Below are 16,289 nucleotides of genomic sequence, written 5' to 3'. Positions count from 1 at the left end.
ACTCAGTCAGGTTTGTGGACCTGCTTTTCAGTTCAGTCCACTGGGGTGCTATAGCCTGTGTGTCAGCTGGGCCCACTTGGCTGAAAACAGGCAGTAGCCTTACAGCTGTGTTCATTCCAGAGGCCTGAAGTGTCAGCCTCGCAAGCCACACTCATGCACATTTGTAAATTTGGGAGAGAGACTATACAAACATTTGTTTTCTATATTCATGCAAAAAGACAATTCCAGGGTACTGAGACCAGTAGCTAGGCACAAATGCAGATGATCATGCCATGCCAATGCAGTAAAGATGCAATGGGAAGTTTCCATGCAGATGGTATTGGTCATGCAAATGACATGCATAAGAAGCATCTGTTAGGGAACACTCATTTTGATGATAAAGTAATCAGAAATTTTTGTACCTACTGTTGCTTTGTGCTACCTCAAGGTGCACTCACACATACAGTGACTCACCGTGACAAAGCGACCAGAGACCATTCATTTTCAATGAGAGCTGGCAACTTGAGCAACAGCAACTGCTGGCAACTAGATGTGGGCATGTCCAGCGACACAATAAAGCTGGGAAAAGTTAAAAATTATGCAAATTTGGAGTGACTTGGTGCAGTGACTACCAATGGGAGTGAAGACAGTAGCACATGTGATCCATAGCCTCCCATGCTTGCTAGCAGAAGTAGCGCCTATGCAGCAATGATCAATTAGCTTAGCTTATGTTGTTAGCATGTTTAAATAATAATAATTATAAAAATAATAATAATAATAAAACACTCACTTTTTGTTGCAATTGAGCCAAATCCAGATGTAACTCCTATTTTGGGTGAAGTGTCTGTTGGTCCCGGGCGCTGAAGCAGCGCCAAAGCAGTACCAAAGACTTCACCCAGGAACCATGGAAGCCATAGCCGAGGAGCTGCGGGCCTGCTCCCAGTCACCATCAAACAGATAGTGAATGAGACCCTGATGCTAATGTTCACTTAGATATAGGAGCTACACCAGGATTTTGCTCAATTGCAACAAAAAATTAATGTTTCATTATTATTATTATTATTATTATTATTATTATTATTATGTTGTTTTAAATGCACTAAGGCCATAAGCTAAGCTAAGCTAATTGGCATTCACGATTTTGCCACAGATAGATGGTCACAATGGCAAAGAGCACACACTGCTTTTCCTTGATCTCTTAGGATGTGATGCATATATACACTGGTGAATTTTATATACAAACTCTCCCTTCAGAATGTTTCATTTTATCGCCAAGAAAACTGGTTGGTTGTCAAAAATGGCATGCTAGTTGTACCACCCGTGTTACTATGGAAACCAATAGCTGGAACACCTACATGCGACTTTATAGTACAGTGACTGGCGACATGTAGCAATAAAATCGCTGTATTTGTAAGCGTACCTTCAGAATGACACTTTGTATTCTGGTAAGATTATTTAATCATCATCCAAAAGGCACTGAATAGATAAATTAACATAAAAAGCATAGAGAGCAGGAAGCGGTGTGCTCATTCTCTAAGGAAAGATACAATAGAATGCTGTTTTTGGAACACACAGGCACCCACACACACACACACACACACACACACACATAGACACACACACACAAAGAACACAAATAGAACAAGTCCCACTTTCATGGTCAGTAGAGTCAAACTAGATTACCAGTATTGTTTGAACAAATGGTGTGTCAAAATCACAATTTGTTATTTATAAAATTTTTGCTAATGTTCAAAAAATCATCAAAAATCTGAATTAAGATTGTTCCATGAACTAGTGTTACATGGATATTTTGAAGAAGGCATGAGAGGATTATACAATCAAAAAGGTGTCAGAATACAGTGTCAGTAGTTTAACAGTAGGAATTGCACTGTTAATGTATGCAAATGTGCATGTTGCAGTAAGTTATGCCAAAATATTACATCACATTACAGTACTATTTAGTGTTTACAGCATTTAGCAGCCATAATAAAGCTTTCTTGGATACCATGACACTTTCCTAGTTACTATGGCAACCATGTCCTGGCTATTTCTATCTCTATATCTGCAACATCCTTATAGAAACAACACGGCCAACTAAGCCACGCTAAGGAACTTTTTCAAACTTCTAATTTAATGTTGAATCTAAATTGTAATTTTTAAATAATTTTTATGTACCAATAAAAAATTTGTCTTGAACCCCACTGATTTCAACTTGATGCCCACCTGAATCAGAGCTATACATGTAGACAAACTTGGTCCACTTGTAGTGTTCAATGACCCCAACCAAGGCGTCCTGCAACTCAGGCCGCAGTTGAATCACAAATTGATTGGAGGTCTCAATGGGGAAGCTGGGTGTCACAAAACAGACGTGCAGCGCACCACAAAATGACATCAGCATGCTCACCGTCTTCCTGTCGTGTACACCAATGATGGCATACACTCCTTTTGCAAACTGCGAACAAACTGCAACATAACAAGACAAGTGTTAAGGTATGCAGATTTTAAAAACAGAGACATAACTTTTTTTGCACTGTTAACGTATGCACAAAAAGAGTCTTGGTAGTTACTGACATACTAATATCCATAAATTAATGCAGTTGGAATAAATAAATAGAAAAGCAATAATGAGGCTGTTCCTTCAGTGTGAATTGGCTCATGCTGAGTGCTTATAGGGGCTGGGTGGCTCATGAAGAATGCTAATCAATACACTCCACTAATTCTAACTACCACAATGCCTGCTTCTCCAGTAAAGTAAAATAGCCGCCATCTGTTTCTTAAACTATTTCCTAAACCAGGATTCTCCACTAGGTTAATTCTGAATCTGGCAATCCTTTCCTTGCCGCTATCTGTGCCCTGGTTAGGATTTTCTTCTTACTGTATCCATAAGACTCGTATTTCAGTGCTTGTTTCAAACAGATTGAAATACAAGTCAGTTTTCTGTTGAAGGCCCAGGGTTCAGCAGGAGATGCCTGAGGGAGTACTGGGGGCTCAGGGTAAACTGGCATGGCTGTCACCCAGCAAACAGGCTGAGCCACTACTATGTGGCACACAAGCAGGAGAAAGTTGGCATCTGTGCCTAGGATACCGGCAAATGCCCATGTGTGGTGCCATCAGTGAGCTTCTTGTGCACTAAATTTAATGCAGATATAGGCATAAACCGAGCTATCTTATACATATAACAGTAAGGGCAGAAAAACAGTAAATCTTCCAACCTATTTATACTATCATGCCAAAAATATTTTTCCCACACCACAAAAATGATTATCACAGAAGCTACAATTACCTAACGGGTAATATTTCATATAGTGTTTTACAAAGCTGCTAGACATGTAGCTGATCACAACTATCACTATAATTCTGCTTGGGGTAAAAGAGAGAGAATGAGACTAAAAGAGGTGGAGTCTGCCTCCCTCGGTTTTAGCTATTACTGAAGACATATGGCACATCAGATCAGATTCCACGCATTATATGCCATCAGTGGCTATCTTGAATGGTCCCTTTTTTTTTTTTTTACCACAAGCCAGCAACTGCTTTATGTCATGAACTAGCAACCTGTATTAATTTATCTTCCTGTTACTATTAAAACACTTAGTTTTCCATAATAAACCATTAACAGTGACGGATAGATATTTAGGACTTATTAGGATGTCAGATAACTAAATTTCAAATAATGGACACTTGCACTCTGTAAACCAAAGGCAAAGCTCAGAAGTACAAGTACATACCATCTTATGTAAAGCTTTGTGTTATCTGATACTGACTGCATTTTCAGTCTCCACTAATAGTACCCTCCACTAATATTGGCACCCTTGGTAAATATGAGCAAAGAAGGCCGTGAAAAATTGCCTTTATTGTTTAACTTTTTGATCTTTTGTTTAAAAAAAAAAATCACAAAAATATCCCCATGGATATCAAATAATTGCAAACAGAACACAGGTTTATTTTTTAAAAAAAATCTTTGTTTAATATAGGTGTGCAACAATTATTGGCACCCCTATGAACTCACATAAGAAAATATATTTGAAGTACATACCTCTTGATATTTTACATTTGTTTTAGTACACCTGCTTGACTAGGAACAGGAAATTGTTCAACCATGACTTCCTGTTTAACAGGGGTATAAATACAAGGCAACACATAGGCCAAATTCCCTTAGTCATTCATAACAATGGGTAACACCAAGGAATATAGCTGTGATGTGCAGCAAAAGGTTGTTGAGCTTCACAAAATGGGAAATGGCTATAAGAAAATGGCACTTCATTGAAAATGTCCATTTCCACCATCAGGGCAATAATGAAGAAGTTCAAGTCAACTGTAAATTTTATGAATCAACCTGGAATTGGATACGTGTCTATATTGTCTCAACACACTGAAGAGCATGGTTTGAGTGCCCAAACATCTCCAATGATCACAGCTGGAGAATTGGAGAAGTTAGATGCATCTTAGGGTCAGAAAGTCTCCAAAACTACAAGTCAGCTAAATCACCACAAGTTGTTTGGAAGGGTTTCAAGGAATAAGCCTCTACTCTCATCCAAAAACCAAGTCAAGCATCTTCAGTTTGCCAGACACTACTGGAACTTCTAATGGGATCAGGTTCTGTGGTCAGATGAAACCAAAATAGAACTTTTTGGCAATAAACACCAGAGGTGGTTTTGGTGCTCACAGAGAGGTAGCCATATGGAAAAGTACCTCATGCCCATGGTTAAATATGGTGGTGGCTCTTTAATGTTTTGGGGCTGTTTTTCTGCCAGAGGACCTGGACATTTTGTTAGGATACATGGCATCATGGACTCTATCAAATATCAACAGATATTAAATGAAAACCTGACTGTGGATCTTCCAGAAAGACAATAATCCAAAACATACATCAACATCAACACAAAAATGGTTTACTGAACACATAATCAAGGTCTTGCCATGGCCATCCCAGACCCCTGACTTGAAACCCATAGGCAACCTGTGGGGTGAACTGAAGAGTCCACCAGTGTGGACCTCGAAATTTGAAGGATTTGGAGAGATTCTGTATGAAGGAATGATAGTCTCAGATCCCCTGCCATGTATTCTCCAACCTCATTAGGCATTATAAGAGAAGACTCAGAGGGTTTATCTTGGTAAATGGAGGTAGCACAACGTATTGACTAAAATGGTGCCAACAATTGTTGCACACCTATATTTAATGAAGATTTTTTTTTTTATATATAAACCCGTGTTTTGTTTGCAATTGTTTGATGTCCATGAGAGCATTTTTGTGATTAATTTTTAACAAAAGCTCAAAAGGTTAAACAATAAATACAAATTTTCACAGCTTTCTTTGCTCATATTAACCAAGGGTGACAATATTAGTGGAGGGAACTCTATGTAACTTCTTGAATTTAGACATGGCTAATGTTGTTCTAAAGCATAAGCGAGAACATAAGCTAGAGCTAGAAATAGTTCAAATCTGCCTGGCTGGTTTAAAATGTTCAACAAGCAACACATGGTTGTGTCATAAGCACTTGCAGTGACAGTAAAAGCTTGGCCACCCAGGGCCAATTGTCTTAACAACAGTGAGGTTGGAAGCTGTTGTACTATCAGAAGGGCACATGACAGCCCTGCCTTCACTGGCCCTAACAAGCAAAATCATGCTATGTCCCCTCACAGCTTCTACCAAACCATAAAGATTAGTGATAATGTTTCTAAGCTGAGTAGTCAATCAATCTATAGCTATGAGCCCATGGTTCCTTGGCCACTCTGGCCTGGTTTCTCATGTTCTGATCTAATGAGACACAGCAGAGATATAATTATTAAAACTTTTAAGTATAGCCAATTAGAACTTGGCTTACTGTGGCTACATGTGCTGTGTATCCCATCAGAGCTGCCATGGTGCCATGGCTGGCATTTCTTCTTATGCCCATTGAGCAGACTCTTATTCTTCTCAACAGCTCAGCAATCTCAGTAGCTTTAGCTTCCTCTTTCTGTTTGCTCTCTGTTTGGCAGTGATACATGGTGAGTTTAGGGTTTATACTGCTCCCACAAATTGCATTTCCTGAGTCCAATCTACCTTTTCCAATATTTCAATCTGTTCTCGCTCTGCATTTCATTGGTTCCATTTCATCTGCATGAGACAACATCTTTTCAGCTGGCAACATGCGAAAAAAAAATACAGTGAATTCCAAAGAGACTCTGGGGAAAATTATGGAGCTTAAATACTTTTTGACTATTCTCTTCTGTCTTTATCTCCTTTTTCTATTTCTCTTTTATTTCTTATTCCCATTCGCCTGGGATTTATTTGAAGAAACCCCAGGTGGATATTCATCTGCTGTTTTGTTGTGCATGCTGATGGAGGGATAATGCAGCTGCCTATGAATAGAGTTGAATAGAGTTGCACAATGTGTAGTGTGACTTCTGCACATGTGCATGTGAGAGAGAGAGAGAGAGAGAGAGAGAGAGAGAGAGAGAGAGAGAGAGAAACAAACGACATCAGTATTCGTAACGGAGATACAGCTTGCTTATCTACACACATACACACTCACAACTCATGGGAGTTGCATGTCATTACACTACACAGTGGAAAATATTACCGTAAGCACTCTGGGGTGAATGTAGAAATGCACAGCCAGTGCTGTGACCCAAGTAGATACTTCTTGGTTGTTTATATATACACAGGGTGTCCTACAAGTTTCCATACATAGGGGACTATGTTTGCCAGCACCAGGTCAGTTGTGCCTTCATCAGTGGATGTTTGTGGACGTTCACTTCTCGGTTGGTCCGCAACACATCCAGTCCTTTTGAATTTATTAATAAGTTTTGCAAGAGTGTCATGTGTGATGTGCTTGCCGTGTTTCTCGTGAAAGTCCATCGCAACCTTGCAACAGCTTCCCCATACAGTCATGAGAATGATTTCAAAACATTCTTCTTTTGCCAAAGGCATTCTTAAAGGCTATCTGAAAAAGAATTTTGGAATACATTTTGCTAAAAAAAAGTTTTCATTTCCCCTTCAGTATGTATGTAAACTTTTGGGACACCCTGTACTATGCAATTACTATTAAATTATGACCACTTTACAATTTACCTGACACACGGTTCAGACAAAATCCCCTCTTACATAAAACAAATATAATAATAATAATAATAATAATAATATAAGAAAAACTATGAATCTTTTTGGACTTAATCTATTGTTACACTTCCCCATCTAAAGAAAGAAATGGTTTTCCTGAAAAAAAACAGATTCTGGATAGATCCAGACAGAAAAACAGACAATAACAAAATTAACCCAGTGTCAGGGTATTCCCACCTCCTCTTTTGTGACAAATCTCTATATTATATGGTTGAACCATTGGTTGCATTGATCATTGGTTTTGATTATACATTTTAAAATGTCCAAATTGGGCCCAAAGTGTCAATATTTTGTGTGGCCACCATTGTTTTCCAGCACTGCCTTAACCCTCTTGGGCATGGAGTTCACTGGAGTGCTCATCCACTTCTCCATGATGACATCACGGAGCTGGTAGATGTTAGAGACCTTGTGCTCCTCCACCTTCCGTTTGAGGATTCCCCACAGATGCTCAATAGGGTTTAGGTCTGGAGACATGCTTGGCCAGTCCATCACCTTCACTCTCAGCTTCTTTAGCAAGGCAGTGGTCGTCTTGGAGGTGTGTTTGGGGTCATTATCATGCTGGAATGCTGCATACTGATCATGCTCTGCTTCAGTATGTTACAGTACATGTTGGCATTCATGGTTCCCTCAATAAACTGTAGCTCCCCAGTGACGGCAGCACTCATGCAGCCCCAGACCATGACACTCCCACCACCATGCTTGACTGAAGGCAAAACACAGAATCACCAAGATTACTCTCATGTCCTTGAACGTTTCCTTTTGCTTGAACCCGCGTAGTAACAGCACGAAGCTAACACCCACTTGGAAAGTTTTTAGCCAGCACATCAGGCTGTGAATCAGTGCATGGGATATCAGTTACCTGGATGACTGGCATGACTTAACCACCAGCAATATAATTTCTTATTATAAAATCAACACCTTTCACGGGTAAAGAGGGACGAAATGCGACATAAAAACACCCAGATACCAAATCCGAAAAACCCATACATGATGAAGAGTAACAGGTACAAAACTCATTTCAAAACTCTGCACAATCGTTCTGGTATTACATGCATATTCTGCGCCAAAATCCATAGTGCCTCATAAGTAATAGAGATTCCACTGTCCAATTAGAGATGCGCTGCTTTGACACAGCATCACCTTTACTGTCACCGCCAAAGCAGACCAGCAGCTGCTCTGACTTACGCCACTAGTCGGAGTGGTGGACTTAAGTACAGAGAGCCCTTACTGGACACAGTCAGTGCATTTCTCTTGTTCCAGTATGAGGAACACAGGAGGGCAGAAAGCCTGCAACAATTCAAGCTGGATAGCAGATGTAGGCACTTTAGGAATATAATCCAGTCTAGGATACAGGTAGGTCTTAGCTAATCCAGGGGTAATGTCAAGGCAGGAAGGGGCAACAGAGAGCTTGTAGATCATCTACTTGCTTGAGAGATATCAGGGCCAGCAGAAGAGCTACCTTTGGAGTCAGAAGCTTCTCAGAGGCTGACTCTAAGGGCTCAAATGGGGCACCTGGCAGACCTTCCAGGACCACAGAAAGGTCCCAGGAAGGCCTCAGCCGCCTGACACCACGCATAACCCTCTAAGTTAGAAGATGTTGCCCCACAGAGGCTCCATCAATAGGGGTGTGGCTGGCCGAAATGGTGGCCCCATAGACCCTCATTATACGAGGAGCCAACCCACTGAGAAATGTCCTTGTAAGAACTCCAATACTGTAGCTATTGCGACGTTGCATTCAGTATAACAGTATGGGAATGGAAATAACTACTCTGTCATACAAAGGGTACGGCCTGTTCAAAAAGACCCAAGCCTGAGAGTCACTGCAAGACACTCGAGCCCGGGGTGGAATGAATATCCAGGCTGTAGTAACGAATGAATGTGTGTGGCGTAGACCATCGTGCAGCAGCACACACATCCTGCAAGGATACCCCTTTGGACAAAGCCTTCGAGGAGGCGACCGCCCTTGTGGAATGAGCACTTATGCCCAGAGGCATGGCAAGACCGCATGGCTCGTAAGCCATAGAGATTGCTTCCACTATCCAATTAGAGATGTGCTGCTTTGACACAGCATCACCTTTACTGTCGCTGCCAAAGCAGACCAGCAGCTGCTCCGACTTACGCCACTGGCCAGAGCAGTGGACGTAAGTACAGAGAGCCCTTACTGGAAACAGCAGGTGCATCCTCTCTTGTTCCTGTGTCATGAATGGAGGAGGGCAAAAAGCCTGCAACACCACTGGGTGGGCAGACGATGTAGGCACTTTAGGAATATAATCCAGTCTAGGATACAGGAAGGCCTTGGCTAATCCAGGGGCAAAGTCAGTGCAGGAAGGGGCAACAGAGAGAGCTTGTAGATCCCCTACTCGCTTGAGAGATGTCAGGGCCAGTAAAAGAGCTACCTTTAGAGTCAGAAGTTTTTCAGAGGCTGACTCTAGCGGCTCAAATGGGGCCCCTGACAGACCACAGAAAGGTCCCAGGAAGGTATGTGCGGCCTGCAGATGGGCCTCAGCCATCTGACACCACGCATGAACCTTGAAGTTAGAGGATGTTGCCCCACAGAGGCTCCATCAACAGGGGCATGGCTGGCCGAAATGGCGGCCATGTAAACCCTGATTGTAGAAGGAGCCAACCCTGCTGAGAAACGTTCTTGTAAGAACTCCCGGTCTGTAGCTATTGCGCAGTTTACTGGGTCTAGCTGACGTTCCTCACACCACAAGACAAAAAGCCGCCACCTGAGCGCATACAATTTCCTTGTGGATGGTGCTCTAGCGTTTAAACATGGTCTCTACAACCTCAGTTGTGAGACCAGAATCTATGAGCTGGTGCCCCTCAGGGGCCAAACCCACAGTTTCCATAGTTCTGGCCGAGGGTGATAAATCAGCCCTCCGGCTTGAGACAGTAGATCCCTGCGGATGGGAATCTACCAAGGAGTGCCGTCGAGCAGGGACATTATCTCTGAGAACCATATTCGGACCACCATGGTGTCCAGCCCCAGTGGTACGGGAGGTGTGATGGCGAACCACAGCGGGCAGTGTGTTGTCTCCTCGGAGGCGAACACATCCACTTCCGCTTGTCCGAACCTCCGCCATATGGACTCCACCACTTGTGGATGGAGCCGCCAACCCCCGGGCCTCAGCCCCTGCCTCGACAGGATGTTTGCCCCTACATTCCAGCTCCCCGGCTGTGGTGTGAGGAACGGCTGCCCGAAATGTACATTGCACTCACTGACTAGGAATTTTCCTTCTGCCCAGAGAAGGATTACTTACACCTGCCTGAACAGGGGGCGTGAACATAACCCTCCCTGGTGGTTGATATATAAAACCACCGCTGTGTTGTCTGACACAACTAGTACATGGTAACCTCTCAACTGAGGAAAAAAGAATTTCAGTGCTAGGAATACAGCCCGCATCTCCAAATACTCAGAGCACGTAGGCATCACCGTGTGACACTGATTACTCTCAGAGGTTTCATCCTAGGATGAAACCTCCGACTTTTCAGCCACCACTGAACGGTCTAATCTGCAACAGGCCCAACGGTATGACGTTGGCTGCTGCTGCCATAAAGCCCAACAGTCTCTCGTAGAGACTGGAGGGGATACCCAGACCTAGCTTTATCTTGCTCAAAGTTGATAGGATCGATCCTACATGTGTTGGGGATAGAAACACCCTCATCGTAGTAGAATCCCATATAATAGCTAGAAAAGTTATCCTCTGCACTGGAGAAAGCATACTTTTCTTGAGGTTCAACCTGAGCCCCAAGCTCCTCATGTGGGCGAGAACAACATCTCGATGTTGAACCGCCTGTTCCCTGGATCGTGCTAGAATTAACCAGTCGTCCAGGTAGTTTAGTACACGAATGCCCTGGAGTCGCAAGGTTGCCAGAGCAGTATCCATGCGAGGGGATAAAGCTTGCCCGAAGGGAAGAACCCGAAATTGGTATGTGTTGTCTCCAAATGCAAACCTCAGGAACTTCCTGTGACTGGGCGATATTCCTATGTGGAAATATGCCTCTTTCAGATCTATCGTAACAAACCAGTCCTCGGACTGAATCTATGGCACGATAAGTTTGAGCGTCAGCATATTGAACCTGTAAGTCCGAAGAGTACGGTTCAGATGACGCAGATCTAAAATTGGCCATATACTCCCATCTTTTTTTGCAGACCAGGAAATAACAGCTGTCAAAACCTCCCTCTCTTAGGGAACAGAGTACAAGTTCTGTGGCCCCTTTGTCCAAAAAGGAACTTACTTCCTGCACTAACATTGGGCTCTGCTCTGTGCTGACAACTGTGGTGAGCACACCTCTGAACCGGGGGGGTCAAGCTCTGAACTGGACCCGGTAACCCTTTTCTATGGTAGACAGAACCCATGGAGAAAACATTTGGCAGTAGTTTCCACGCTGCCAAATGGTCTTTCAGTGATGTTAGCTTTTCCACATTCGGTTGGAGGGAAAGCATCAGATTTCTGTCTCCCTGTGACAGCTTGCTGACCAGAGAATGCTGAAAACGTGAGATGGCCTTGGCCAGGGCAGGCCCTACAGTAACACTGGGGGCTAACTGCCCTAACAACTACACGTCCCCAATACGTCCCTCCGTGGCCCGTCAGGACCGTTCCTTCCTTGCCTGCTTTGCTTTTATGATCATTCTTAGATCAGGCCTCTTAGCAGGCTGTGGCTACGGCCGCCCGGTCCCCCTGGCTTTCTGCAGGGGGAGGCGGGCCGCCACACTTGCCTTCTGTGTCTCTCTCGCACTAACGCTGGCCCGGGCTCCACTCATGGAGGCCCGGGCGAACTCGACACGACAGGGAAGGAGCTGGCTGAATGCCGCCGTTTGCTGGTGTACTAGTGTATGGTGTTCTCCAGAAGCGTGATATCTAATCCTGCACTTCCGGAAAAAAGGGGAGTTTTCTGCGGTGTGAAGGAGCTTTATATTTATTTTCACTGGAGAGCAAGCACTCATCCAGCCTGCTAAGCACCACTTCCTCCTCCCCGGGCCAGTCTATATTCAACTTTTCAACTGCCCTAATGATCACCTCAAGCAGCTCTTTATATGCTTGAGAGCTGTTGTCGGTTTTTGGTGCAATGGCACCCATTACTGACTCCTTGGAGTCAGCGAGGGTGTTTTGGCTTTCCATAGGGGAAGGAGGAGTCACGATGTGAGCTCCAAAGTCAGGCAAGAGCATAGTTGCCTAATCGTGAAATGTTCATAATGCTGACAGGCAGATCCCTCGAGGGCTGCTGTAGCATGCTCTACGCCCAAACACTTCACACAGAAAGCGTGTCCGTCTCCTCCCGTGATGAAACGGGAGTAAGGCGTAACACACTTCCTGAATTCTTTCTTGCTCATTATTTCCCTCTCTTTTCTTTTTTCTAAAAAAGGGATAGAAAAGTTTAGAGATTTTGAGAAAATATAGAGTAGAAATGAAGAGTTTTTTGTCACACAGACAACAGACATGCAGTCTCGCTGAAGATAATAAGGCTGGCGGCATGGTTCACAGGTGCCACATATATATCATGCGACGCGCTTAATTGCCATGTCACCTGATCATGGCAGGCCTATAAGTAGAGGCATGATTTTACACAAGCTTCAGATACCAGTCACGTGCGCAAGGGCGCTCCCATACTGTTATGCTAAATGCAACGTCGAAGTTCCCTTTGAAAGGGAACTCCGCTTCTTGTGTGGAAACATTCATAGAAGGCAAAACCCCCTTACAAAATAAACTAGTCTCTAAACAAGCTTTTAATTCCCCTTTTACGCAGTGTTCTAGCAAAACAAATCTCATAATGTTGGGCAATCAGAAACAAATAATTTTTCCAACATGTCTCGAATACATCAACACTAGGGTGATTATGAATTGTTTTAAATGAAAAGTTGCCATTTTAACAAAACTGTGAGGCTGTGAGTAATTAAGATAATAATCCACATGCACTCCAGACCATCTACCTAACCCAAAAGCTTACTGAATACTAACTAGTCTTCAGAGGGTACCAATTAACAGATAAATCTCTCCCCTGGAGTACCTCCAAAAACAACATACTAAAATGTAAAAAAAAAAAAAAAAACCCCAAAAAAACCAATATACCAGCAAACTGTAGTCAAGACTGGCTCTAGACACTGCCCCGCTAGCATACTCTACGTAACCGGAAATTGCGTAGGACCAATCTGCTCCACAAAATCTATCACTTAATTAAATTAGTCAATCAATTAAATCCTAGAATCTCAGACAATCAGGATCAGAATCCCAGATGATTAGAATTAGCATCCCGGATGAACCCCCATTTATGTTACGAAACCCTAATTTAGAGCAACATAAGGAAGACACAGGACTGATTACATTTATTACTGACCAACATAACTGCAAGAAAAGAACTACAATTGGAACAAAGACTCAAAGTAACCAAAATAAACACATGGCAACTCACAAAAAGCTTTACACGATAGGGAAGAAGCTGACAATAAACATCCTAGACCAACAATACCAGAAAAAGAAAAGACCATAAACAACAGCTTGTATCCCAGCCAGTGGCTGGGCATCGTAGCATGCCTCAGTTATTCACCACTGGGCATCTCCATTTGACATCCATCTTATTTATCCGTCCTGGAGTAAATAACTCCGGAACTTCTGTTCCGGAGTATTCTGTCACGTCGCAAGACGTAGGGGAATAGAGTACAGAAGCAGGTAAAGACGTATTTATTTAAAGGCAGGCAGACAAATCCAAATCATAATCCAAAAAACGTAGTCAAGAGAGGCAAAGGGTCGGGCGATCGGCAAACAGGCATAAACGGGGCAAAGTAGGAATCAAAGTCGCGGTCACAGAAAACAGGGTCAAAACACAAAAAAAGAAACATGAACTAGTACAATGGACTGCGAGTGGAAAAACCAGCGGGGACTAAACGAACTAATCTATAGTTTAAACTTACTAAATCTATCAAGGAACATAACATTAACAACATATCTAACTATACTATATCTACTATAATACTCCGCGAGGTGTACAGGGACACGAGCGGTATATATCCCGAATATAATCAGCCATATATAACCGAATATAACCGGTGCACTTTTTAATGCCCTTTTTTGTTGTAGGCTACAGAGTGTTACATTCTTTCAACAGTCAGTTATAGGCCTAACATAGGCTATTCAAGGGGGGCTTAAAGATGACCACATAAAAACATTTTTATTTTACTAATTTATTTATTTAAAGTTATATTGTGCCTTGTTGGTAGCCTATGCCTGCTGGAATTTTAAAAAATGTTCAGTGTTGAAATTGTAGTTTTTGTAATTGATTTTTTCTTTGAAAAGCAAGACAAAATAGTAAAAAGCACATTTTGACTATTTAATTTATGCAATGGTGAAAAAAATTGGCAAAATAAATGGAAAAAACGCGAAAAAAACGTTTTCGGTATTCGGCCTTCAGCCAAGTTTTTCATTATATTCGGCTTCGGCTTTGGCCAAGATTCCAAGATTCCCTATTCCAAATATTGAATATATTTATGTGTCATGATGTACCAGAAAGAACCCGGGACTACAGTTCCCAGCAGCCACTGCACCCCACTGCATTACTGTCACAGCCATGACATCAACCCCAGTGAACACCTTTGGGATGAATTGGAAAACTGATTACCCAGGCCTTCTCGTGAAACAACAGTGCCTGACCTCACTAATGCTCTTGTTGTTGAATGGACAAATCCCCACAGATATGTTCCAGAATTTAAACCTTCCCACAAGAGTGTAGGTTATTATAACTGTAAAGGGGGGACTGGAAATCTGGAATGGGATGTTCAAAAAGCACATATAAGTGTTAATGGAAAAGGATTCAACATTTGACCTAAAATGATGATAAAGACCAACAAGTGTCAAATTGAACACTTTTATTATTAGACATTTATTAAATACAATAGACATTTAAAATATAATTTTATTAATCAGTGCCAAAAAAGCCTAACAAAGGGCATTGCAGTGGGCAAATGCCACAGGCACGTTAGCAGCAAAGGGAGGACTAAATCTGGAATGAGATGTTCAAAAAGCACATATTGGCCATAGTGTACTTTCAAGTATTCATATAGTCTCTTTGTAATTAAATACACTTGGAATGTGTTGATTTAGGTGAATATACAGTATATAGCTAACAGATAATTAACTAATTGGTCAGAATATTAGCTAGCTAATAAATGGACTGTAATAACAAAAACAGTAAAACAGTAAAACAGTATACTGTGTATGTGTATATATATATATATATATATATATATATATATATATATATATATATATATATATATATATATATATATATATATATATATATAATTACAAACAAGAAATGGATTTATTAACAAACATTACATGATTTCTATAAGAATCTACCAAACAATAGCATTTGATGTTACTTCTGCCCTGATGAAAAAGTAGCCTGGTCACTCTGGGAGACCAGCTAATTCCTGCTTACTTGCCAGCAAGCCCAGGCTTGTCAGGCTGGGAAAGCACCAAAACAAACACATAAAACCTGAAAACATCTAAAGCTAATCTAAGATGGCACTTAAGCAGGGTGCATGACTCAATACAGACTTGAGTGAGAATCAAACAAGGAGCTTAACCCTGTGTTCTGGTCACTAATCAGCAATGGAAGTTTTACCGACCCAGGCCTTTGTTTTTTAGTGTATAACAATACTGTTAACAATAGAATTATGTATAGAATTACTGACCTCTTTAATTTTAAAATTGTAAGAATTAATATTAAAAAACAAAAAACAATTTGTTACAATTTTGAGCTGAAACCTATGGAAATGTGTCAAGGATTTGGTGATGGAGGCAGATGCAAATGCAGATATACATTTATTTACAGTAAAACAAAAGCACCACAAAGACTATGAACAGTGCAAGACAATTACATGAACATGGTACAAATAATGACAATGACTAAAGATTGACAAGGACTGCTATACAATGTGTGACTTAAATACTTGTGCTAAATAGACAACAATGTGGTAAAGGTGCTCATGGTCAGCTGACATGGTGCATGCAGTGAGCATGTGAAGTGAAATTGCTTGTGGTTGCGCATAGTCCACCAACCTATAGGCACTACCATGACATAATCCTGTAACAGGTTTATTTTTGTTTGTTTTAATTTGTTAAATATTAATATTGTGATTCTCTTTCTGTCTAATAAGGTTAGATTACACCTATGTTAACTTGGGTTTTGGACACACACACAAACA

General features: G+C 41.7%; 1 protein-coding gene across 3 annotated transcripts in view; it reads right to left on the bottom strand.

Moving 5' to 3' along the window:
• The window catches only part of gria1a (glutamate receptor, ionotropic, AMPA 1a), a 145,851-nt gene that overhangs the window by 104,868 nt on the left and 24,694 nt on the right, over positions 1-16,289 (bottom strand). For 2 of the 3 annotated variants that reach the window (XM_053682145.1, XM_017475174.3), the window contains exon 3: positions 2,203-2,442. The exons of the other annotated variant lie outside the window; for it this stretch is intronic. In XM_053682145.1, coding sequence (XP_053538120.1) covers positions 2,203-2,442 — 240 coding nt within the window. The remainder of the gene's footprint in view (positions 1-2,202; positions 2,443-16,289) is intronic. 3 annotated transcript variants of the gene reach the window in all.

This window comes from Ictalurus punctatus, chromosome 8, assembly GCF_001660625.3.
Source record: "Ictalurus punctatus breed USDA103 chromosome 8, Coco_2.0, whole genome shotgun sequence".
Classification (NCBI taxonomy): domain Eukaryota; kingdom Metazoa; phylum Chordata; class Actinopteri; order Siluriformes; family Ictaluridae; genus Ictalurus; species Ictalurus punctatus.
The sequence above is the reverse complement of the archived record's forward strand: the minus strand, read 5'-3'. Positions and strand labels throughout refer to the sequence as shown.